This window comes from Callorhinus ursinus, unplaced genomic scaffold (genome assembly GCF_003265705.2).
Source record: "Callorhinus ursinus isolate GAN/ISIS: 27379988/994484 unplaced genomic scaffold, GSC_fseal_2.0 scaffold13, whole genome shotgun sequence".
Lineage (NCBI taxonomy): Eukaryota > Metazoa > Chordata > Mammalia > Carnivora > Otariidae > Callorhinus > Callorhinus ursinus.
In genome coordinates this window covers 51,124,110-51,149,797 of record NW_027397075.1, presented here as the reverse complement: position 1 = coordinate 51,149,797, position 25,688 = coordinate 51,124,110, and the positions used below count along the sequence as shown (strand labels likewise).

The 25,688-nt window shown below is 54.2% G+C and overlaps 1 protein-coding gene across 2 annotated transcripts in view; it reads right to left on the bottom strand.

The window, feature by feature from the left end:
- Positions 1 to 217: 217 nt before the first annotated feature.
- The window catches only part of PLXNA2 (plexin A2), a 209,639-nt gene continuing 184,168 nt past the window's right edge, over positions 218 to 25,688 (bottom strand). For both annotated transcript variants that reach the window (XM_025878096.2, XM_073900244.1), the window contains exons 17-32: positions 25,552 to 25,645; positions 21,055 to 21,294; positions 20,268 to 20,411; positions 19,755 to 19,989; positions 17,107 to 17,249; positions 16,169 to 16,437; positions 14,199 to 14,265; positions 13,838 to 13,984; positions 13,054 to 13,213; positions 12,568 to 12,671; positions 8,456 to 8,555; positions 7,267 to 7,457; positions 5,731 to 5,900; positions 3,000 to 3,212; positions 2,125 to 2,275; positions 218 to 1,377 (exon numbers count right to left, since the gene is read on the bottom strand). In XM_025878096.2, coding sequence (XP_025733881.1) covers positions 1,282 to 1,377; positions 2,125 to 2,275; positions 3,000 to 3,212; positions 5,731 to 5,900; positions 7,267 to 7,457; positions 8,456 to 8,555; positions 12,568 to 12,671; positions 13,054 to 13,213; positions 13,838 to 13,984; positions 14,199 to 14,265; positions 16,169 to 16,437; positions 17,107 to 17,249; positions 19,755 to 19,989; positions 20,268 to 20,411; positions 21,055 to 21,294; positions 25,552 to 25,645 — 2,524 coding nt within the window. In that variant the 3' untranslated portion in view covers positions 218 to 1,281. The remainder of the gene's footprint in view (positions 1,378 to 2,124; positions 2,276 to 2,999; positions 3,213 to 5,730; positions 5,901 to 7,266; positions 7,458 to 8,455; positions 8,556 to 12,567; positions 12,672 to 13,053; positions 13,214 to 13,837; positions 13,985 to 14,198; positions 14,266 to 16,168; positions 16,438 to 17,106; positions 17,250 to 19,754; positions 19,990 to 20,267; positions 20,412 to 21,054; positions 21,295 to 25,551; positions 25,646 to 25,688) is intronic.

Sequence of the window (25,688 nt, the reverse complement as noted above, 5' to 3'; positions counted from 1 at the left end):
CCTATGCTCTTCAAGTATTGCTTGCTGTAAACAGTGTTTGGTTTTTGCTTTCTCTTAATTGCAAGAAACCACTGGCAGATTGGAGTGGAACCTAAAGCCAAACACCCATGTCCCCCAATCAGCTCCCGAACAGAATCTCCTGGAGGCCTGGGCCACACACTCCAGGCCCTTTCCCCGGGGGGGGGGGGGGGGCCCTTTGGGGGGGGGGGGGGGGGGGGGGGGGGGGGGGGAGGCGGGCTGGTTTATGACAGTGACTGATGCAAGGCAAAGCTGCCCAGTGTCCTCGGGGAGGCCAGGCTTCTGCCCTGAGAGAGGCCCACTTCTCCCCCACTTCTGACAGTAACTTTAGGGGAACCAAAGGGAAAAGTACCAAAGATCAGCTCCTCATTTCTTGAGGTTTGAGATTAAATAAAAGAAAAACAAACAAAACACCCAGTAGCAAGAAGCACTGGTACCTACAGATACAGATCTCCCCTCCAGAGATGAGAATATACACGTGTGTGGTCCATCAACCTCCAGTGGCCGTCAGCCAGGTCGAGCCCCTCAGTGGCTCCACAGTCGGTGCCAAGTTCGGTACTTGCCACAGTCCTTGGGCCGCCGGGATGATTCTAGCTTGTACTGGCCTCTCTTTTCGTGAAGTGTTTGGTGTGAACTTGTGCTCATTCTTCTCCTCCTTCTCATGTTCTTGTAATCTCAAGGGAAAGCAAATGATCGTTTCCCCCCCCAATTCCTCTCAGCTTCTCTTTGTAGGCCTTCGCTGGCATTTGGAAATGGGAGTCATTCGAGGAAGAGGGGGAGGGCGAGGAGAAGAAATGGGGACGGAAACCAGATTGAAACAGAAGTGGGACGGGATGAACAGGGAGGCTTTTTGTTTTGTTTTATTTCTGGGTTTTTTTTTTTTTTCCTTTTTCTTAAAAAAAATTAAATAAAGTTCTCATTATTTCCCCAATATACATCAAATGAGTTTTCATGCAAAGCAGCAGTCAGAGGCAGAACTGTTCCCCAGTTCGTGCCTCTCGGCTTGAAGAACCACCTTCTCGGTGCCCCCTGCCTCTCTGTGGTTCGCTGTGGGTGGACGATGCCCGCTGTCTGTCCCTGCAGGAGTGGCGTGCATGGGCCGTGGCTGGCGTGGCGGGGAGGGGCCCTCCTCTCTCCCCGGGGTGGGGTCTCAGGGGACAGCAAGCTCTGGGGTCTGATCCCCTTCACTTGTCCTGCCTTCCGAGACTCCAAGTGTGACAGCTTTCCCAGGCCCCTCTTCCTGGGAACGTGAGGCTCCGTCTCTCAGCTCTCGATGGACATAGCATTTAGGAGCTGCTCTACCTTGTACGCCAGCCGCTGTCGCCGGGCCTGCTCGTCCTGCTCCAGGGCCCCGATGAGCTGAGGAGCAAAAACAAAGGTGGAGGTAGAGGAAGGAATTTAGGAATTTAGGTAGAGGAAGCCATTGGCCGAATCCTTCATCCCTCTACCTGCCTTTCCGTTCTGCCCTAATGAACACAACCTGAGATACTATAAATGATTAACTGAATATAGGTATGTATGCACGTGTGTGTGTGTGTATGTACGTCTACATGTATATATCTTAAAACAATGTGTTTAAGACCATATTTGGCATATCTGACAAAGTGCTATGTAAATATTAGCTATTATCACCATTATTATTACTACTAATGCTAAGTTCAAGGACAATGCCAATGCATGCCTTGGGAATTCTCCGGAGCTGTCCTCTGCGCCCTCTGCTCATGTTAGGGCCCACCTGCGTACCTGAAACGTGACTGACAGCGTCTGCCCCAGCACAAGGAATAGTCTGATTCATTGTTTAAGAAACGATGAAATTAATTGTACGACACTTTGAAAGGAACAACAATTATGTTATGTAAAGTGCTGTTTATTGTGTTAACAATGAGTACAAGACAACGAAATGTGTAAGAAAGCTCTGGATGAATCAGGGAGAAGCTGCCGTCTAAGGGAGTGGTAATGAGTTTCGAGCTCACGGGTTTCTGACTCCATGACTACGTTGTCTGAATTACCCTCTGTTGCTGTTATTGGAGGGCTGAGCCAGGTGTTCCGGGTTAAGTGCCATCCTGGCTGCGCGTGGCTCTCCGTCCCCTCCCGGACCCCGCCTACCTCTTCGCTGTACTTGCTGACGTAGGAGTAGATCTCGTTGAGGGCACTCAGCATATTGAACTCCGCAGCGTGCAGACGGGACTGCTCAGCCAGGTAGGCGTTCATGTCCTGGTCACTGATGGCGGGCAGCTTGGCGATGTCCGCGTAGTATCTGCCGTAGAGAGGACAGGCTCCTTAGCGGGCACCCGGCGCCCATTCACCTACAGGACTCTGACCTCAGGCCCCTTGAGAGCACCGGATGTCCCTAGTTGCTCCTGCCTCCCTTTTTCCCTTCTGATGTGTCTTCCTCTGGCTCCTTGCCTCAAGCTAAAGGTTGAGACCTAGAGACTGGTGCTCCAGTGGAGCCAGACTCCATCCAGCTGGGAGCTTCCACTGCGGGGGCGGGGCCGGGGGCGGGGCCGGGGGCCGGGGGCGGGGCCGGGGGCCGGAATGCTTAAAAGCCCAGACTCGGCCCAGCCTCTGACTGGACTCCTTGTCTTCCAATCCCAGCTCTACTACTTGCTGGCTGTGTGACCTTAGGCAAGTTACTTAGCCTCTCTGTATCTCAGTCACCTCATCAGTAAAATGGGGATGATGATAATATTTACCTTGCAACTCCGTTTTAATGAGATGATACATAAAAAAAATCTTTATCACAGCACTGGTTGCTTAGCATGTGCTCAGTAAAAGGTAATCAGAATGATAATGATCTGACCTCCAAGGGCACAAAAGTTTCCCCTTCTCCCCCCAGCAGGAAGTCTGGATAAGGGAGAAGGATGGGAGCATGAGATCCAAAGGTACCACAAACACGGTTGTGGGTTGTGAGTCCTCAGTGAGGCCCTGTGATGGAGCAGACAGATGGGGGTGTGGGCCTGTCCTGGGGAGGGGCTACTGACCTCTCCACCCAGCTCTTGTAGCTGGGGATGTCCTTGGCATAGAGCAGCTTGTTGGAGGGGGAGTCCTTGCCCAGCCGGTGCTCTGATGTGGAGCAAGAGTCCATGAAGGTCTGGGCCACCACGGACAGGCAGGCATCCGTGATGCTGCCCTTGTGGATGTCAAACACAAACTGGGGGTTCTTGATCACGTTCACCCAGAAGCGCAGAGGGAGGCTGTAGAAAAAGGCAGAGCAGACCTTGAGGGCCGAACCTCTGCCGCACCCTTAATGTTGTCCACGAATATTCCTCTCCCCCCTCTACAAATAAAACTTCTCTCCCCCAGGGCAAGGGAACAAAATCACTGAGAGCTGCTCCAGCCAGGGCTGTGAATTTAGCCTAAGCTGTTCCTGACCCTGGGAAGAAAAGGAGGGGGCACCATTGTACCCTAACTGGGCGCTGACCCTGAGCCTTAACCACCGAGGGGTAGATGTGGGTGGGTTCTGTTCAGTCCCGGCAGCTTTTCCCAAAGGCCTCCATGCCCCCAGGGAAGCCCAAGGACAGAGAACTGCGCGATTTTCTCAGAGCTTCAGACAAAGCCACCAGACTCCTAGAGTCCCTTCGCAGTGCCCATGGCCATTGTGCTGAAGGATGCAGCCAGCAGGCCCAGGCGCTGCCTGGGAGCCCGCACAAAGGGGGCCACCTGTGCTCCCCGCCCAGCCTGGCCCCTTGTGCCACTTCCCAGGGCCGGCCAGGCCTGGTGGGGCTGAGGAGTGGGCCCCCCTGGGGGCAGCTCTTTCAGGGCTCTCCCCAGGGCTCTCTCCTCTCTGGGCAGGGGCAGGGGGAGGAGAGGAGGCCATTGTTGGCCTGCTGGGAATGAACTCACTGTAGCTCACAGTTTTTCCCACCCCAAGAGGAACTGATCAGTTGTTAGGAGTGTTCCTTCTTGCATCTTGGGAATGTGTACAGAGGAGATGGGTTTTCTCTGCTCCTGTGGCCATGAGGAGGATCAGCCCACTGACTCCCCTTCAGAGGCAGAAGAGCCGCTGTTTCTGTGCCTTTTCCGACTTGGCCTTCTCCTCCGGCTGCCTTCAGGGCCCTAACTCCTGGGCTCCTCTGTCGAGTGACCTTTGTTCCCTGGCTTGTCCTTCTGGTCTGAGATGGGGGTCCAGAAATCCAGCCTAACTCTCATCTCCCCTTCTTCACCTTCTCTTGAACCTCAAGGTTCCCAAACTTTCCCAAATGTCTCAGTCATGCCAAGTCTTGGGAAGATCCACTTTGCCCACTCCAAGTCCTTCCAGGATGACTTCTGCTTGTCTTTCAAAGGACCACAGGATCGCTCTTTCCTGCAGAGCTGCCCCGGCTGAGAAGTGACTCATCTCTTCCACCCTCCCATCCTCCGGCAGCTTTGAGGAGCTTCTAATATTCTTTCCGTGGACATTAGCTATTTGAGGTCTGGATAAGGGGACTCTTCCTGCCACAACTCCAGGGTAGGGCATTTCTATGACCTGGGCCTATCTAGCAACAGAAGGCAGCGAGATGGGGAGGATCCAGAACTTTCTCTTCATCTCCGTGAGATTGCACACTTCCAACACTGGGCTGGGGAGTCTTCCAAAGCAAAGGAGACAGCCATAGCCCTGCCCCTGGGAATGCAGACGCAAGGCCTGCCCCGGCGAAGCGCGCTGTGGGCTCCTCACCCGCGACCACCAGAATCTTCCCCATTTCACTACCCTGTGATCAAAGCTGCAGACTCCACAGGGCCAGCAACCACAGCATCTCGAAGAAGAAAGGATTATATGGGTTTGGGGTTGGGTTTTTCCAAAGTGTTTTGCTGGTTGCTAGGATTTTTTGATTCCCAAATAACAGCCGGGGCCCATCTGTGTCGGCTCTGTTTTCTGAGGAGATCGCTGACTCCAGACAGCTGTGTGGGCTGCCTGCCCAACCCAAATGCCTCCTCTCTCTGGGCTCTTGCCTGGAGGGACGTTTTTGACTCCGGCTCTGGGCCAGGCCCTGTCTGACCTGAAAGCCAGTCCTCAGCTCAGTCTGTGGTCTAGAGCTCAAACCCAGGAGAGAAGTCGTCTGCTGGGGGCCTGTAGGAGCCCCTTCTCCCACTGCTGTGTGTGGCCGTGGGGGTTACCTTAGGGAGGAGAGTCATGCCTAAAGGACATATCCCTCCTGCTGCTTCCCGAAACCCATGGCGCCGGGGTCATAACTTGGCCTTAAGGAATCAAGGTTGCCATGACATCCTCCTGGTTGGTGGGCTCAAGTCTGCATCAAGTGCAAGCTCTCTCCCCAGGGGTCTACGTTCCATTCAGGGCTTCCCCTTCTCAGGAGGAGGTGTCTTCGGCTCTGCTTTGCCCAGAATGCCTGACGCTACCTGGCTTTGAAGCTCTGCAACTAGCTGTCTCCAGTGTGGCTCCTCGGGTTCCTCCAGCAACCCTTCTTGAGAACCAGAGGTCTCAGAGTCAGGGAGGAAGTGCTGCCTGGGAAAGCCTCGCAACCGGAAAGGGCAGAGCTCAAGCCCGTGTCCTGGTGCCGGGCCCTCAGCCAGGCAGGCCCCGCTTGGCGCCCACAGCCCGGGGACGACGTTGGCTCTGCAGAGCATATGTGCGCTGTTTGTTCTAGGAGCCTCGGATTACCCAGCCACCGCGACGAAAGGGCTCCCCCATCCCTCTGGTCCCTGCCGGCCCCACCTCCCACAGCTTGTGGCCTCTCCAGGCTGCAGCTAGGCCCCCTGGGCTCCCCAAGGGGTTACCAGTTGCTTTTCCAGGTGTGCCGCACATCTGTGTCGTGGATGCTGTGTCTGTCTGCCTGCTCATCCAGGAAGTCAAACATGTACTTGATGGCCAGGGGGAGAGCGCTGCCCCGGTGCACCGTGCTGAACAAGGTCTCAAACAAGTCATCCACGAACTTCTGCAGGGTGCCCTGGGGGAGGGACGGGGTGGGGGGGGGGCAGCGTGAGGGGGAGGTGGGGGTGCAGGCAGCAGACGGGCAGACCAGATGGTGCCTTGGACTGATCCTGCCTTGGAAATTTGTTGGCGGCGCCAGGCTGTGCAGACAGCGTGGTGGGGGTGGGGAGGGGGCCGTGGGGGTGTCGGGGAGATGGGAGGGACTGAAGAGGCTGCAGATTCCTGGGAAGAATCTCTCCTTCAACCTGCAGCCACGTGCCCCATCTATGCCTGTGTCCGCGCCAGGCGGGACCGGGCTCAGGGTGTGGGGCAGGAAGACAGTGAGGGCTCTGAGCCCCGGCTGCCCACGGGGACTGGTGGGCGCGTGCTGGGATGACAGCATGTCTGAAGAACAAGCTGGAGGACCCTGAGCCTCCTGGTGAAGAGGTTTGCCATATTCGTGGCCTGGGTGCTGCTGGTGAAGGGTCCAGATCCAAGAATACCCAGGCTCAGCCCCCACCCACAGGGCCCTGGAGGGTCTCTGGGCAGGAACAAGGCTGGCCCTGGGTCCCCCAGGCTACAGGTTCAAGGGACACACTTCTGAAGGTTCAGAACACATCCAGCCTTTTCTGGTGGCTCTGTTGGTCTCTTATTAGCATATTAGGAAAAGCAAAATTTAAGACATATGGTCTGAGGGTGTATTTCTATGTCCCTTTGGGGAGCAAGTCAGAGCTGTAATCTGGATGCCACTGTGGGAGAATTTCAGCAGCATTTTTGTGGGGTCAGTGGGGGAGAGTATTTGAAATCTGACCTCTGCTGGCAAAGATAGGCCGTATGATTGCCATGCTTACAGGCACAGTTGTTCTCTGCTTGGGAAGCTGGAAGACAGCTTTAGATCTTAGCTTCCAGCACTGTGACTACCTCACCTCCATCAGCATTTGGGGGCCGACGGGATGGGGCAGGGAAGGGGGAGCCTTCTCTCCGATTACTGGCAGGACCTGGCCTTTGTGTTTTCTCTCTCACTGTGGCCAGAAAGTGGGTGGAAAAGCCCTCGACGGTGGAGGCTGGCCTATCTGTCCAGCTAACATCAGTAAGAAAACCCCAACATTTTCCTAAAAGGTACAGGGACCCAGAGATGAGAGCAGCTCCTCTGAAGAGTAATGGTGGTCTTGAGGGGTGTGGGCCAGGGGCAATGATACTATTGCAATTTTTGCCAAAAGGTAGAGAACAACAGTGGCCTGATCCTCTGGAAAGCCTGCTCTGGGACCTGGACCTACTCATCTGAATGGGTCCCCTTAAAGGACAGACTCCATGACATCCTTATGCTGGGGGGTGGGGGTGGGGGATGGGCAGGACATACCCCTCTAAGGAGCCCTCCCCAGGCTGGGCAGAGCAGGAGTTACCTTGGTGGCCAGCAGTCGGGTCAAGTAGATCTCAGACACCATCTTGCTGCCTCGGTCACCCTCCTTCTGGTCCCCATGGTCATGGTTCTTCACCAGATGCCACACCTTAACCCCGCTCTCCAGGTCTGGGGTGATCATTGGGGCTCGGGAGCGCAGGCTGTCGGGGCTGCCTGTGTACCTGAAGGCGGAGTCTGAGGAGAAGGGGGCAGCGGAGGCTCATAAGACACTGATTTCACCATCCTTGCTTGTAGAATCCTTCTAGAATCTTTGCCCGCCTACTGCACTCACTCAGAATAAACTAGTTTCAGTTGGAAGAGGACCCCTGGGACCTCATATATGGTGGGTTATTTTCGATCCTTGGTTGGCATGAGGACAGAGGAGCCTGAAGCCTTTTCTTTAAAAAGAAGATTTAGAAATTCTGTGAGCTGGAGAGAGCCTTGAGAATTTGGGACCCCCCCCCCCCCACCGATGCTTCCACAGCAGAGAATAATCAATAGGTAAAATGGCAGCTGAATATTTTCATAGGGGCTTTGATGAAAGATCTGGGTGCCGAGAAGCTATAAGCTATAATGCCCCCTCTTGGGAGTTAACGGGTCCTTCTTACTTGGGGCCTAGGGTATGGACTTGCCTAAGCCATTTTTGGAGCGGCGGGGCCCAGTCCTGAGGTGTCCTTTAGCTGGACTGCCCAAAGCCTTATTGCAAACACGAAAGCAGAGGAACTGGAGCAAGAGAGAGTGAAGCATGGTCACCTCATTGCCCAGCGGGCACTGGGGGCCCTCGCACCCTCGGGGTGGGTAGGCTAGGATGGCCCATCTACTGCCCCAATTGGGACACTTTTGAGAGTAAAGGGGGACCATTAACAACTCAGCCAGAACAACAGGTAAAAAACAGGGACTGGCAAGTAGGAACCCCCATCCACATGCCTCCCTGATTCCAGGCCCCTTGCACTCCTTCACCAGGTGGGGGCTGTCAAAGGAAGGGCGCACAGTGCATCCGTTCCCGCAGCTCTGAGGTCTCGGCCGCTCTGGGAATGACTGCTCTCGGGAGGAGGGGAAGCAAATGCACCACAGTCCTTGATTGGCGGAGGGCAGCTGCAAGGGCTGCTTGCTGTCGCGGGGGACTGTGAGGGGTCCCCGGGAGGTCACGGAAGGTGCCTCCAAGCTGCCCAGGCTACCTTCCTGGTCCTCACCGTATCTGCCAATGGGTGTCCGCGAGATGCTGGCAGAGGCTGGGATGTTGTAGGAGGACGTCTGTTTGGGGACCAGAGCCACCACCGATCTGTCTGACACCTGAGAAGGGTACCAAAGGTACAGTGTGGGTGAACCAGGAAATGCAACTGTCAAGTACTTCTAGAAGGTAATGACATGGGTATGGGGTAGAGCACAAGGAGTTCAGGAATACTAAAAATAATATGGTTGCTACTCGCCAGGATGTCCGATGTGGTAGTTACTGGCCACCTGTGCCGATGGCACGCTTGAAATTCAGCCAGTCTGTGTTGTCAGTGTCTAAACTACAACCTACTAACTGTAACATGAACTATTATGCTGTAAACGTGTAATACAAACTGGGTTTCAGTGACTTAGCCTGGATAGAATGACACAAATGATCTCATTAATAATTCTTCTGTTGATTCCATGTTGAAATGGTAATTATTTTAGAATCAACTAGGTTAGATAAAATACATTGTTAACACGAATTTCATCGGGTTGTTTTTACTTTTTAAATGTGGCTAGTAAAACATTTTAAGTTACACGTGTGGTTTGCATTATCTTTCTACTGGACAGCCGGGGCTAGACCCAGCCTCCCTTCAACCTGTGCATTTGTACAGTTACTCCCATTTTACCGGTGAGGAAACTGAAGCCAAGAGGGGCAAAGCACAGTCTTCCAAGTCACACAGAGACTACATGGTACAACCAATATTTGTAGCCCGGTCTGTCCCGGCTCCAGAGCACATGTTCTCCGCATTATATGCTAATTTGGGATTTTATTTCAAGTCATACTGGTCTGAAGCCCATTTTCCCTTTTGGCTCTGATTTCTTTCTGGCCTGGGTCCCATAACGCTCGGGCCACCTTGAGGAGTTTCCCCAACAGAGCAGCTGCTCTTGGGGAGTCAGAGGGAAAGACGGCGTGTTGCCCTGTCCTCTGTGAGGCGCCCAGGCTCAGCACCCAGCCTGGAGGGAAAGGGCTGATAAATGAGGAGCCATACTGAAGACATTTGGGGCCATTTTGTTTTAAGATTACCCTCCATCCAATAAAAATGGAGAATCCCCAGAATTGTGGCGATCCAATTAAACCCCTAACGCAGAGGGAATAAAATAGCTATAATAATGTTATGGGCCATAAAACATTCCTATTAAACCATTTTTTATTTTAACAATTTTTATGAACTTTATAAGTTTGATTTATAGTTGCACCAGTCGTAAAACCATCTTTCTGGGTCTTAAATTGTCAGTCCTTCTCTCCCACCAAAAAAGAATTAAATGTTGGGAAGTCAAACTATAAATGAACATTAGTGCTAACGAGATTCCATGATAGCCGGTTTTAGCAGTGGTGTTTAATTTTACCCTCCCTATAAATCTGAGGGAGCCCAGGAAGTTTTTTAACATCTCTTTGTTAATTAAGATTATGCAGATTTTCTCCTGTAGGGGCTTCCAGGACCTTTGACTCCAAGGAGGGTCACCAGGGGGCAGTGCTTTGACTTGGTGGGAGAAAGCTGCAGGGCCCTGGGCTCTTGTGGGCGCGTGGAAGGGGCCCAGGCTGCATCACTCCGCAGCCGGGGCAGTTCCCTGGACCGCCAGTGGTCCGCACCATCCGCTCCAGCTCTGGAACTGAGCGGGGGGGGGGGGGGGGGGGGCGCCTCTCCACTTCTGTCTTTCAGGAACTCTCCTTGCCACTGACAGCCTAGAAATAATTCTCTGAAAGCCTGACAGGGGCAGGGGATGATACTCCCAGGAAGAACAGATTACATTCTTCATGTATGGTTTGTTGTCACCTGGAGGATTCACAAGGTGACTCGAATGACCACAGTTCAACCCAATTCCGGGTCTTGTCACTGAATCACTAAATCTCTCTTGTCTTCAGTCCTAGCCCTTCTTTCTCTTGACCGACAGGTGGTGCAAATCCATGGTCAGGCTGCCTGGCTGGGTCAGACTTTGGCTCTGCCACTTACTAGCTACGGGACCTCAGCGAAGTCAGTTTAACCTCTCTGCGTCTCTGTTATTTCATTTGTTGATGGGGATAATAATAGCATCTAGGTTCGTCGTGAGGCTCAAAGGAGTCAGGACACAGGAAGGCTGACAGCAGTGCCTGGCACTCAGTGGGCATTCAGTGAGTGCTGGTATCAGTGTTGTTATTATGAGCATCACCGTCATCACTGTCCCCCAAAGGGAAGAATAATCCCTGTTGTTCCCTGTCACTCAGGGCTAGCATGTGGGAAGTACCTTGCACTCGGGAAAGCTCAGTAAATATTTGAGGAATGAATGCATACATGAATGAGAAATGACATTGGGGAATTGAAAGTGCTTTGTATGATGAGCACTGGAAGAACAGAATATTCCATTCTGATTGGGAGCCTTAGGATGGACAGCCCAGTAATAAGCGTTAGGGCATCACAGACAGAAAAGAAAGGCCTCCCTCCTGCCCTTGAGAAACTTCTGATTCGAAGGCACAGTGCTATTCTCTTTTGTGCTTTCTTCTTTGGCTCAAACTGGTTCATTACAAGTGTTCTCCAGGATGCACTAAGCGCTGTGTGAAGCGGGTGGGGTGGAATCAACGGCGGGGGCGGGGGGGGGGGGGGGGGCAGGGGCTCTAACTACCCTGGGGGCAAGTCTGCATCCTATGTACCTCACCTGCTATTTCTAATTCTTCCCACCACCTTCACAAGCCAGATGTCACCTTGCAGATGAGGAGCCCAAGTTTGCAGGAGGTTAAAGTCACCCCACCAGTGAGTGGAGAAGCAGGGGTTAAAATATGGCTGGCAAAGCCTTGAACTCTTCTCAGACACCACACTCAGTCCATCTGGGGCTGGGTGCAGTCAGGGTTGGGGGGCGGCGAGGAGGATGGAGCCTGGAGAGGGAGGTTTCTGGGGTTGCCCCAGTGCCCCCCACCAGCTTCCTCTGTACCTCAGAGCCTCCCAGCCAGCTCCTATTGGACCCCTGGTGGCCTGGTCCATGGCAACTCCATGCTCGCCGGTCCGGCCTGCCAGGGCCCCCGTCCCCTCCCCGTGTGAGGCCAGGACAGAGGAGGATGTTACTAATCAGGCAATCCCGTAGGGTCTTGCAGCCTGAGGCGCTTCTTATGGTTGGTTTAATTTCCCTCGGTGTCTGTCATTTCCAGCTTCTATTTTAGTATTTTTTCCGAATCCCAACCAGCCTACCTGTGCTTAATCTTACAGAGACCCCCAGCCATGAGTAGTCACCATGGGAGGGAGGGGGAGGTGGGAACAGATCCCTCCTAGATCTTTTGTTCTTTTGCTGGAATTCTTTTTTTTTTTTTTTTTTTTTTGATCATTCATTCAGTGCCTCTGCCAATGTGCTGAACACTTTCTCTCCTGTCCTGAATCTATTCCACACGACTTTATGGGGCGGGGATCACTTTGAACTCCATTTTACAGATGAGAAGGGAGAGAACTTAATTTCACCAAGGACACCAGCTAGTAAGTGGCAGAATGCAAGAGCTGAAGACAAATCTATCCAATCCCCAGCTCTATGGCAGGTGAGTAGCGGAAGGTGTGTCGGTAAGATGCTGAGGACAGAAAGCCACAGATCCCTATGGTCAATGACCTTACGGAGGACCTCACAATATGCAATTTTTCTGCGGACATGGAAGGTACACAGGAGAGAAGTGCCTCGACCTACCCAGACCAGTTAAATCAGTTTCTTGGGGTAGAGTCTGGATGTTCATGGTTTTTTTTTTTTTTTTAAGATTTTATTTATTTATTTGAGAAAGAGAGCAAGCTGGAGAGAGAGAGAGAGAGCGAGCACAAGCAGGGGGAGCGGCAGGCAGAGGGAGAAGCAGGCTCCCTGCTGAGCAGAGAGCCCTGATGCAGCCCCAGGACCCTGGGATCATGACCTGAACCGAAGGCAACGCTTAACGACTGAGCCACCCTGGCGCCCCATGGGCACTCATGTTTTTAACAAGTTTCCTAGTGATTCTAATGGGTAACCATGCCTGAGAATCTCTGATTTAGATTCAGAGGGAGGAGGCAAGGGGAGATGGCTTCCAAGGGCTTGAGAGCAAACCCTGGAGTGAAGGGAACAATCTGAGGAGTCAAAGGTCGTGGTGCAAAGCCCCTGCCCTCACCTGATAATGCATCAGCGTGTTCAGCCGCTTCCAGTCGCCCTCAATCTTGGTAGTGATGTCCTCGTCTTGCAGCACGACCCGGGCGATCCGGCCTTGCCGCCACTCTGGGTGGAGGGGGTGGTGCAGGTAGTAGTGTGAGTGGGCGGGGGGGGGGGGGCTGGGAGTCAGGGTCACCCAGTCCCGCCTCCTCTAGCGACCTGGCAACGCCAGCTCCAAGCTGGTGCCACCCATAGTGCTTAGAGACGTCCAGGGCTCCATGGGGTCAAGAGAGCTGGGGAGAAGTGTGGGCAGGCAATGTCCCAAGAGAAGTACTTCCTGTGGTCCCTCACCTGGGCAGGACCTAGTCATGCCCCCAGGAGGGGCCTGGGCAGGAAGGGGCTTCCCATTTTTCTCACCCCATCCCATCCCATCCCATCGCCCAAATGCCCTCCCGGAAGCCACTTTTCAACCCCATGCCCCCCCATACTCCAAGGCCAGGCCTCTTACCCAAGTCCATGTCAACGGCCCTTGGCCGCTGGGAGTAGGGCACGTTCTTATAGACAGCATCGAGGATCTTCTCCTTGACCTGTGTGATGGTGTCACAGTTTAACACCTTCACTGGGATCTCTGGACTGTTCTCGTTGTCGGGGTTGACGCAGTTCAGGATCTACAAGGATGATAGAGGGGGAGCAGGATGGGAGTTTGAGGGGCTGCTTGAGGGAGAGGGAGCAAGGCCTTGGAATCTCTTTCCAAGGCTTATCCTCCTCACAGGAGAAATGGCCGTGCCTCAGTATCTCTTGCTTTCCTGCCATCTGCCAAATGACAACCTGAGTCATGCCTATGCTTCTCAAAGAACTGAGACTCCGCTTTCTAGCCCCTGGTTGGCTTGGGGGCGACTGTAATCCTGGGACCAGGGGTCCCAGGGGTTTAGAGATGGCTCCAGGTGTATCAAGGGCTGACCACCCACTTCCCAAAGCCTCTGTATTAGGAACTAGCAAATTCATCTTCTTCCCCACAATGCTAATTTCCCCATACCTAATGGAGGGTGCTCTGCCCCTGGTCATAGCAAGCATCTAGGGTAAACTGAGGCAGACAGAGCTCTTTGGGCCCACCCAGTGAGATGGGGAGGGGGAACCCAGGCGTGTATGCCCCGCTCTTGGAACACTTAGCATAGCCTTTAGACTCGCTCCCATGCTGTTTCCCAGCCTCTTTGTTGACCACTCGGATTAGCTTTGTGTATGAAGCAAAGGCAGGAGGTCTGCCGAGTCCCCTGAGTTCCCTGCCTCCTCACCAGGGTCTTGTACTCGATCTGCTGCCGGATGAGCTTGTCTTCACTCAGAGAGTAGCGGGCCTCACCCGTGATGGCGTCGATGGGGCCCTTCTCCATCTGCTGCTTGATGGCGCAGTAGAGCATGAAGAGGGGCTCCCCCGCGCACTCCTGTGGGCACAGGCAGGGCACAAGGGGTGGGCTGGCACCTGTCTCCTCCTCCCCCTCTCCTGGCCAGGCTCCTAGGCCCGCCTTGCTTTGGAGCACCCCAGCCGGGCAGCTTCCTATTCCCGAGGGGTGCCCATGCAGGCCTGATGGCCAGGCTTGGGGCAGCAGTCCCTCGTCTTGCTCTCAACTCTAGGCCCCTGCTCGCTCCCACTCTCACCTTCAGGAACTTGTGCAGGAGGAAGGCAAACCAGTTGGTCAGCATCTTCTCAGCTACAGACTCTGTCCTGGGGAGGGAGAAGGGATGTGAGGGGCAGTCCTTTATGGAGGGGTCTCGGAGAGGGGGTCTGGCTTGTGTGCACTGTGGTCCAAGAGAGCAACAGGGCATCAAAGGGCACAGAGCTGGGAGCCAGAACACCAGAGTTGAAAGTGTGACCTTGGGCCAGAGGCTTTTTCTTCCTGGGCCTCAATTCCTTGTGGAAATGAACTGGTGCTCCGGGTCCGCAGATGAAGGCACCAAGGACCCCATTTCCACAGGGCTATCAATTTCTAGTTCTTCCTACTTCCTGCTGGCCTCAGGATGAGAAACAGTGTTTCTCTGTCCCTTTGGGATTTCTTGCATGCCTGAATACTCCATTTTCATACCCAGGAGGTCCCTGGTACGTGCCCCTCCAACCTCTCAGAATCAGACTGCCTGAATTCCAATCCTGACTCTGCCACATACTGGCTGTGGGACATTGAGCAAGTCATTTCATCTCTCTGGGTTCATTTTCCCCATCTCTAAATGGGGACAATGATAATAGTGTCTATCCCTCAGGGCTGTTGTCAGAATTGGATGAGTTAACATATATGTAAAGTGCTAAGAATAGCATCTGGCCCCCAGTAAGCACTATTCTGTAAGTCTTGGCTGTCATTCTTGCTGTCGTGTGGGGTCATGGATCCCAGCCGCTCAGGGGGAGAGCAGGGGACATGAGTGTTTAGCAGACAGGGGATCTGCTTCTGCAAACACCAGCCCTCCCCACCCCCTATCCTGGGCTGCAGATCTGGGGACTCAGGAACAAAGCCGCTGTGACAGACCCTCAGTAATGGGGATGCCGAGGGGTATTTTAACACCCCACACATGGTGCAAATTATACCCTCTGGTTGCAGTAAATCCCAGGCATTTGCCAGGGCTGCTCAGCAGTCTGGGCCTGGGGGAGAGTGACAATGGCAGAAGAAATTGTAGCTTTGTCCCCTGGCCCCTCCCAGCACCCTCTTCCGCATTGTGCCTGAGATTAGCTCTAATTTAAATACAACAGTTCTTAATGAGAGTTTCTAATGCTCAGATTGGCAGGATGGGGGCTCAGTGCTCATGAAACAAAGACATTCTTCCTCCCTCTTCACCCCACGTGGGTCTGGAAGCCTGAGACCTCAGCTAGGAGCAGGCTAAAGAGGGGGGTGGAGAAATGGAGGAGGCACATTCCAACCCCTGCTACCAGAGGAGGTCCAGAGCTCTGCTCAGCTCCCTGGGGCCTCCAGGGAGGGTGGGCTCAGGGAATGGATGCCAAGGTCTCCAGCCTTCTCTCCTGCCAGGAAAAATGGCACCTGGGGAGGAGGCATGTGCTGGCTGCTGGTGATTCAGATCCTGGAAACTGGGCGCAGAAGGGATAGGCCACACCAAATCTCCAGCCCGCCGAGAAGGAAATGTTCTCTAAGTGCGCTGTCCAATATGGTGGCCAGAGCGTGGTGACTGAGCCCTCCGCACGCGGCTGGCACGACCAAGAACTGAACGTTACATTTTATGTCATTTTAGTTCATAGCCACAGGTGGCTACCCTGTTGGGCAGCGTGGCCCTATAGGCCCCGGGAGGGAGGGAACCGGGAGACGGTGTTCCTGCTGCCATTTCGTCGGTGGGGAAGCTAAAGAGCAGAGAGGCCACGTCATAGGCCCGGGAGCACACCGCTAGCAGGTGGCCGAGCTGGGGCTCGAGCGGAAGCCTGGTCTCCTCCATCAGGCTGAGCAGCGGCGGACACGGCCGCCAGGGGCCCTGGGGAGCTCAGGCTCCGTGCTGTGAGGGGCGGCGCGCGGGCTCAGGACATGGTGCGTGGGGTCTCATCTGGGGGTGGGGAGCCTGTCGTGCTGCTCCAGCTAGGCCCTGCCGGCCAGCCCGGGACACCCGCCGCCCTCCCCGCCCCCGGCCGCGGGGCCGACCTCCGCAGCAGCAGCTTCGGGTGGTTCTTGTTCTCCAGGTTCTTCTCGATGAGGTCCGAGAGCAGCTGCTTGAGGACATCGGTGGCATACTCCAGGCGGCCCTGCAGGCCCGTCATGATAAGCGAGGCCACGTTGCCACGGTCGCGCATGGAGAAGCTGCGCTGGAGCTCTAGGGTGCGGATGAAGGTCAGCAGGAACACCTTGTTGTTGATGAGCTGGGCGAAGAGCTTCAGGGCCTTCTCCACGTGCTGCTGCCCATTCCCCTGTACCTGGGGTGGGCGGGAGGGGCGCGCCCTCAGAGGACAGCCTCCCGCCTCCCGGTCCGGGCTGGCACTGAGGGTCTTCTGGCGAGAGCAACAGGACTCTCCAACCGCCTGGCTACAACACCGCCCGCCCCCCCTCCACCCGCCCAGGAATGGCTGGTCTCTGAAGTCTCTGGTCTGCTCCGCCCATCCACTGGGTTGGGGGGGCCTGGCTCCAGGCAGAGCCCTCTGAGGGGACGCCGTCCATCTGATTCTTCCAGGGAGTCAGTAGGAGATACTCCATCAGACTTGCTTGGTTTACTAGTCTCCATTTAATCCTATCTGCCCTGATTTATTATCTTTAGTAAAACAAACCAACACGTGAATAAACAAGCCCCCCAGAATCATATGTCCTTTCTGCAAGCCACCTTAAATCCATTTGAGAATATGGCAGGATCTTAGTCAATTAATTTAGTCATTAATTAAAAAATGACAATGAGCCTTCCCCTGGAATCATCCCAAAGAGACGGCATGCCCCCCTTGGCCGTGATCTGCCTGTTGTGGTGATGCTGTTCCCAGCTGTTTCTCCTCATCCCTCCTGACCCTCCTCTGAGCTGTTGGGCCCCATCTGCATTTCCCCGGACACCCAGGCCCCGCGCTCCGGCTGGCTGACTCGGGGAAGGTGGCAGGCATTACCTCCAGCTCCCGCAGCACGGGATGGTCCTCAATGCCAGGGAACAGAACTCGCATAGCATAGGTGCGGTAATCCAGGTAGGGGATTCCCGAGCGGTCCAGGTCACTGGTCAGCTCATTGATGTCTGTCTGGAGCTCAGCAAAAGCTATGCAAGTGCAGGGAGACAAGGAGGCTCAGGAGGGCACCCCGCGCAGGGCAGGGGGAAGGCAGGAGAAGACGTTCGTGAAGGAGGGGTGGGCCTGGGGTGTAGAGACAGGGAGGGTTGTAGGGACGCGTCTCCAGAGGGGTGCGATCTCTCCAGGCCTCCTTTCATAGGTGGTGGGCATGTGGGTGATTTCTATGTTATTTCCTCTACTATGCTGATGCATAATTTTGACGTGTCTTTCTATGTATTGTAATTGTAGTTAAAACAAAGAAAAGGGAAGAACACTATGATTTGGGTCATGCGTGAGCCTGCAGGTTCCGGAAACAGCTGAGAGGCAGTGGCCAAGGGGATGAAGTGAAGACAAGAACAGGCAGCTTTGCTCCCCTTTTTTCCCCAAGCAAGAGTATCAATCAAGATGCAAAAACCCTGGGCAAAAATGAACATGAAAACTACCACGAGACACCACTTCACACCCATTAGGATGGCTATTACAGAAAAACGGAGGGGCGCCTTGGTGGCTCAGCTGACAAGGCACCGGATTCTTGGTTTCGGCCCGGATTATGATCTCAGGGTCCTGAGACTGAGCTCCGAGTTGAGCTCTGTGCTCAGCGGGGAGCCTGCCTGAGATTCTCTCTCCCTTTCCCTCTGCCCCACCCCTCCTCCCGCTCATGTGCACACACGCTCTCTAAAAGAAATAAATAAATAACATTTTTTTAAAAGAAAAAATGGACAACAAGTACCGGAGAGGGTGTGGAAACATGGGAAATTTTGTGCATTGCTGGCGGGGGTATAAACTGGTACAGCGGCTCTGGAAACCATATTTGGTGGTTCCTCAAAAATAAACACAGAGTTACCATAGGACCCAGCAACTCCACTCCCAGGTATCAGCGCAAGAGACCGGAAAGCAGGGACTTAGATATTTGTATACTCATGTTCGTAGCAACATTATTCACGCTACCGAAAGGTGGAAACAACCCAAATCTGTCCATGGACAGATAAATGGATAAACGACATGTACGTACATTCAACGGAGTATTACTCAGCCTTAAAAAGGAAGGAGATTCTGACGCACGAAGCTTTAAGATGCCGAGTGAAGTAAACCAGACACAAAAGAACACGCACTGCGTGATTCCACCTACAGGCGGCTTCTAGAGTAGTCAGCTTCATAGAGACAGAGAGTAGAATGGTGGTTGCCAGCCGCTGTGGGGGAGGGGCTGTGCGGGTTTGTGTTTAATGAGTACAGAGTTTCAGCTGCGGAGGATGAGAAAGTTCTGGAGATGGATGGTGGGGACGGTTGCACAACAATGTGAATGCACTTAATGCTACTGAATCGGAGGAAGGAAGAGCCCTGGGGTGTAGAGACAGTGAGGTTAACCAATTTAAAAGGTAAATTTTATGTTATGTATATCTTAACACACACACACATGCATACACACGTGCGCACGCATGCAGGGGACACTAAGAACACGAAGCCCAGCCTTGGGGCGTATCCCTCTGGTGGCAGGCATGTCTCCCAGATGCTCCCCTGCCCTGCCACCAGGAGAAGCCTTCCCCTTCTTGCCCCAGCCCAGCGCTTCCCTTTATTCCAGCAGAGGCCTTGTTCCTGATCCTGACATTTGCAGCAAGAGGAGAAATGTTTTGATTCCTTATTGAAATGTTTACTCAGAGAGCCTGCTGGGTCCTCAGCCTGAGGGGACGCCAGAGATACCTGTCACCTCCAGGCTGTGGTTGCATGGGAGATGGAAGAAAACATTCTCTACTCCCTCGAGCGTCCACAGCCAAGGACACCAGCAAGCGGCGGCTTTCAGAGCGCTCAGCCTGTGGCGCTGGTGGGAAACTAGCCCTGGGGGAGGCCGAGGCCACAGGCAGGTGGGGGATCCCTGCCTGCCCTTCCTGCCGCTGTTCCTGCGGCTTCCACATGCTCCCAGGGCAGCTACGGAGGACACGGGAGCCGGACTCCTATCTGGGGGGCTCTACAGGGTCTGAGAGAACCAAGCCTGGCTCTGTGGGGAAACAGAGGCCCTGAAAGGGAGAGAGAGGGGGCCAGCTTGGGGGTGAGTCAGGGCACAGGAAGGACCCGAACAAGGTGAGCAGGTCTGGGGCCTCACCTTGGGCATTCTCTTTTTATTTATTGATTGATTTATGTTTTTAGAGAGAGAGGGAGAGAGGGGTGGAGGGAGAGGGAGAGGGAGAGAACCTTAAGCAGGCTCCACGCCCAGCACAGAGCCCGACGTGGGGCTCGATCCCACAACCCTGAGATCACGACCAGACCTGAAACCAAGAGTGGGACACTTAACCGACGGAGCCACCCACGTGCCTCGCCACCCCCACCCCCAGGGGCATTCTCAATAGGACTTCTCTGGCTCTAAAGGCAAAGGGAGTTTCTGGGCAAACAGACGCTTAGGGTGGGAGGGATGGCAATAGAGATGAGTTATCTGGAGGGAGGCATTAATAAGGCTGGTGAAGAAAGATGGGGCCAGAAAGCAAGGAGGGGCTTCCACTTACCTTCCTTACACTCCAGGGCCACGCGGGACTCCAGGTTGTCCATCTGCATCTGGAGCCTCTTGAGAGTGAGGTCGTTTTCTCGAGACTTCCGCTTGTAGGCAATGAGGACGATGATGACGATGATGAGGAGGAGGCTGCCGCCCGCCGCGATGCTGACAATGGCTGGCAGGGTCAGCAAGCTGTCTGAGACGACACTCACCGAGCCAGGAGAGAACACTATCCCGCCCACGTGAACCTGTGCATTGCACACACACAGCCACTGTAGAGCGCTGGCATGCCATCGCATCCTTAGGTTTCAGAAAGAGCATGAAAGACCACAACCATACAAAACAGACTTGGATATGAAACAACTTCCTGCTTATTATCTGCCTGCCTTTTCTCGCGTTCTCCACTTTTACCCATTTCAGTGCAGAACATGGTGACAAGGAGCTATGAAGGAGCCTTACTTTATGACAGATCAGGCATGCACACCGAGGAGAGGAGGAAGTCAGGAAAGGAAGGGGGTTCACTCACCATGACTTTGTGCTGCCCCGTGAGGTTGGGAGGCTCGCAGAGGAGCTGTGTCTCGGACACGGTGACAGCACATGGGGTCTCTCCGATCAGCACTGTGTAGTTGAGTTTGGCACCTCCAGAAGCGGGAGGGCAGAGGTTTTTGCCCTGTAGATAACAGTAATCTTAATAGAAATAATTGACACATGCGTGCAGAAGTTAATTGCCTATTACCAAAGAGATTAAAGAGGTGGGAGAAGGGCAGCCAAGCAAAAGCCAATAGATGGCTTCCTGGGAAGTTTTTGGGAGAAAACGTCAAACAGCCACAATTTAGAGAGCCAAAGGGAAAATGGGAGGAGAGAAAGAAAGGCAGGAAGAGATGGGGAAGAAGACAGGAAGGGGAGACCACACGGCGAACAAGTGAAAATCTGGAGGAGGGCAGGTGGGATATAAACAAAAGTAACAAAACAGGTAGACAGATCGTACCAGGGAACTGTGACCTCTTGAAACGTGTGTGCCGGTTACGGTGGCCGGGGGAGGGACAATAAAAGGAAATGTTTACTTCCGATGCACTGCAGAACCCTGGGGTCCCAAAGCTCACAAGAACAAACAGAAATACAGTAAAGGGTTTCTCGAGAATCCCAAGTGCGAGATCTACGGCTGGGTGAGTCCATATCTATAAACAATCTCCCTTGGCAGGGAGCTAGTAGCTCTGCGAGTCCGCGCGCACACAAAGGTGAAGGGAAGGGCCAGGGGTGTGGGGGCCTGTCGCCATCACTGTGCGTGGCAGGCTACACTCTGCGCATCCTACCTTCAGAATGATTGGGGATCCTGGCTTTTGATCCAAGACTCCAGTAGGGCTGAGCAGTTCAAAGGTTGGGTTGGGGTAGTAGATGAACTTAGTGTCGTTGTAAATGAGCAGGGACTGGACGTTGTTAAAGACGAAGCCAAACTCATCTGGCCGCTCCACGGCGTCCAGGCCGGGCCGGTAGTCCGTGGTCAGAGAGGGCGCCAGGCAGGTCAGGGTGGTGGTGTTCACGACTTTGCACACCTAGGAGGCCCAGAGTGGCAGCACTGAAATGAAGACTGAGCGAGGGTGGGGGGGTATCATGCTACTGCCTCCCATGCTGTTTGCTTTGGTGATCTTCATTAGATGGTGAGCCCCTTGAGAAAAAGGGCTGTGAAGTTTTTGAGGGGGGCATGCATTTTAACGTCATTCATTCATTCATTCATTCACTCGCCACCATTGTTCAAGTGCCTAGTCTGCCAGGCACTGTGCTAGGAGCCGGGGCCCTCTAGCGACATCATCGTCATCTGCAGGGGGAGACACAGGACCCAACATGCTTTATAATAGTCCTGGCGGGGGGCCTGGCGTGCAGAAGAGGCTGGAGGCCTCCCTGGTAAATGCATGAACGGGTGTGAGAAACGCTCGGGTGGGCAAGGACCAGGTAGTGTGGGAGGACCTGTGTGTGGAGCGTGCATGGCCATGGCCTGAGGATGACTCAGGGACGCTGTCCCTTGGAAGAAATGAGTGTAATGTAATCTGAAACATGAGTGGGACTCACCTAGACAAGGAGGGGGGTGGGGTGTGGGGACAGGTTCCAGGCAGAGGGGAAGAGGGAGCATGGGATGTCTGAGGACACAGCAGGACAGGGGCAGTGTAAGGTGTGTGTGTGCGCGCGCGTGTGCATGTGTGTGTGTCGGGAAGCAGGAAGTAGCATGAGATGAGCCCTCCACCAGGACCCAGTAGGTGTTCAGTTAATGTTTATTGAATACATTGATGAATAAAAAGAAGTTTTCAACTCTTTGAACGTTCTATTCAGGATCTCTCTCTTCTGCTGCCTCACTTGGCACAAGGGAACAGCCCAAGTACTGACACTGAGTTCATAATGTCCTTTCTTTCTGGGTAGACCCTGGTGTCCCTACGAGAATCCTAGCTACTACGCTGGCCCTACTGAGCAGGGGCTGTGCAGCTCCCTCCTCTGGTGGTTTCGTTACAGGGCTGCCAAGGCAGCGGTCAGCCCCAAGGAGCCACCACTGGACCCCCACAGGGTTTGCGGACAAAACCTGGCCTCCCACCCCTCTCCTCCTGGCTTGTGCTCCGAGCGCCCCAGTTCGGGCTTCGGGTGTCCCGGCCACAGCCAAGGGCATCTGGGAGATCTCGGCCGCACAAGTACACGCTGTCCTGGCAGGTCCACCCATGTGTGAGTCCGGCCAACAGACACACACACGGGCTTCATGTTCTGAAAACAAGACTGCGTGTGAAATTGCAGAAAAGCTGACAGTTGCACAGAGATGATGTCAGAACTCCGAGTCTAAGGATTAACCCCCACGTTCCAGAAGGAGTTGAAGAGTTTCATCAGAACCGCTCACTGAGGGCCTCATGCCCTGTTGGAGGGCAGGGCCCATTCCCGCCCATTCCCGCCCTTCCCACGCAAACCACAGCGGTCCCGCGTGAGACGGCCGGCCCCTTCGTGGTCCCGCTGCCGACGCTCTGGCACGAGGAACACGGTGGGGGGGGCGGGAAGCAGTCAGGGAGTCTCGGACCCTGGACTCTGTGGGGCAGCGCCTCTTCCCTCTGCTCCCCCATCTCCGTCCATGCTCATTCCGGCGCCCCGGACTGGACTCCTCTCTGAATAAGGAAATCATCCCCGAACAAGCAGCCTCTGTTTGCCTCCCGCCTGGCCGGTGCTGCACTGGCACTTTGTTTGCCAAACATTCCTTGGGGTTTTGTGGCCTTCGCGTTGGCCCTTCTCACTTCTCCCTGGGGCTGCTTCAAACCCCAGAGGCAGAGGGAGCCCCAGGGCGCCGAGGATGACCTGGGGCCCAGGCAGGGCCCCCGCGGGGCAGAGCCCTGCTCCCCCACCACTCCTGACAGAGAAGGCGCGGGGCAGCGATTATGAGTTTTCCAGGTGCGGAGCCAGGCTTGATGAAACCCACACGCCAGGCCTCTCCTCCAGGCACGCTGGCCTGCAGACCCCGGGCAGGTCACGGCTGAGACCGAGACCCCCAGCTCTCCACAGGGAGGGATTACTCCGCAGCTCCTGGAAATACGGAGGGCATGGGGGAGGGCGTAGGGTGGGGGAAATGCTTGGGAGATTCCTGCCCCGGGGGTCTGCAAGCGTACTCTGGTGAGGGGAGTGGGCACTCAGGACTTTAGTCTTTCCAGATGGAGGTCAGGGACAAGGAAGGCCTTCCCAGACCCGTGTTCTCTTCCGATGGCTTCCTGGGGACGAAGGCTGCAGGCTTTGGAGGTTAACCTCATAAGTCACATACTTACTCTGTACCACGTTAACTGGGTCTTTTACTTTCTGTATTTCTGATGCTGTGACATCTGGGGCCTTACTGACCTGGAGGACCTCCCCTCCCAGGGCCAGCCAGTGCCTAGAGACAGCAAACAACTTACCCGCCTGCCAGAGGATGCTGTTCTAATGTAAACCGATCAGTGCAGAGCCCACACCCCCCACCACCTCCTTTTACACGCAACTATCCACAGTGTCTAATCACACCAGGCCAAGTACCAGACAGCTAGGGACAGCCCCTGTGCCCCAGACCCCTGGAATGTGGTTCAGACCAGGCAATCCTAAACCTGCTTACCTTGCCTTGTCAGTTCCTTCCTGCAGAACTTCCTGCCATTGCCTTTTTCTCCCTCTGCTTCTACACGCCTCCCTGGCGCTTCCCACGCGCCCCCCCCCCCGTGGCGTGGCAGGCCCCCTCCCCTGCGGCTCTATGAGTATAACAGACTGTCTTTCGGATGGCATTTGTCTCCTGTTCTGTTGGCCCTGTCACACCTGAGTCATAATAGAACCTATGTTTTAAAACACGTACCTAATTTGTGTAGGGGTTTTATCCTTCCTGAGTGCGAGCGCACTGTTCCCATGGCCACCCCTCACCTTCCTTCCTTCCGCTTGGGCCCTGGAGTTTGACAAGGTGGTCTGGGAGCTACTGGGAGCTACTGGCCTCGGTCTGGAAGTGGAGTGGAGACATAGGTTCTTTTACTCATGGATCAGACTCTCCATCTGGGACAAGGAGACGTGTGCTCTCCTCACCCACAAAGCTGTGACCATGGTTGCTACTAAAGGTGTGATACAGGTATCCCCGCATGTCTGCCACGAGGGAATGTCGTCACCAGATCAGCAGCACCTCACCTGGTCTAGTCATGAAGAGTCCAGGTTTTGGGGATCCAGTTGGTCCTGCTACCAGCTACCTTTGTGGTTGGGGGGCAAGCCATTACTCCTCTCTGGTCTTCATTTCCCCAGCTAGACAATGAAGGGGGGGGGTGGGCGGGTGGACCGGAGGATCCCTGTAACCTTTTCAGATCTAGCCTTCAAACACTGTGCATTTTGTGCCTTTTCTGCATTTCCTAAGGAAGCTTCTAGCATGCTGGGAAGCCTGTCAGGGATAAGAGGATAGATGCAGTACCATCTTTCCCATCTCCATCGCAACCTACTCAATCCCCTGAGGTCAGAGCAGTAATAATAGCAATTATACAATAAATAATGGCCATAATAGCATCTCCTGGACTATAATTATGAACACAATCGTGTTTCAGAAAATATTGGCTAACAAGACTGAGATGGAGCCACTAGAATAAACCAAAAAAAAATTTATAATGCCATCTCAGACATTCTGCTTTTACGATCTAGAACTCCTTCAAAAAATCACAAAAATCCATAGCAAAAAAAAAAAAAAATTAAATGACACAGCTCCGCATAGGGGAGTAAAGTCAAATGTTGGACCGACCATCTTAGCCACCGGGATGGAAGGAGCTGCGTGCAGTGACTAAGGTTTGCTGGCTGCCTACCCGGCGCCCGCCAAGGGCTGCGTGTTACAGGTCTGCAAGGAGAGTCTTATCATTAGCATTTACAGGCAGAGAATAGAGGATCACAGAGGTTAAATGACTGGATCACGGCTGGAGAGCTAATAAATGGCAGTGTCCCGCTTCCAATTCAGAAGGGTCTGAATCTGGAGGCAGAATTCCTTCACCCTTTCACACTGCTTCTTATCAGACCTCAAAGTGAACATGGCGTATGAAACCGGAGCCCGTTGGCGCTGGTCTCGCAAGCTCAGAAGCCAGTACATTTATATACTCGTCGTATCACCTTCCGACGAGAAACGATTATACAGCAGTTGTTAAGAGTCACTGTAAGGTTCAGGTGTTTGCGGCCCTGATTCTGGGCTCGGGGTCTTGAACCAACTTTCTTTTCCAGTAGGTGGATGCTCCCGGGCTAACACGGACCTCAGCACGTCACAAACGCAGACACATGACTGTGGTTACGGAGGGCCAGGCAGACTAGGGAGTACTCACATTGACAGATTCCTTGCCATTAAACTTGACTCGGACCCTTGGCTCCTGAATGACATCCAGGTTGAAGCCTGTGATGGTCAGGGGTGTGTGGCCACTGGGAACAAGCAGAGGCTGGGTCAGGTTAAAGGCCCCCTCAA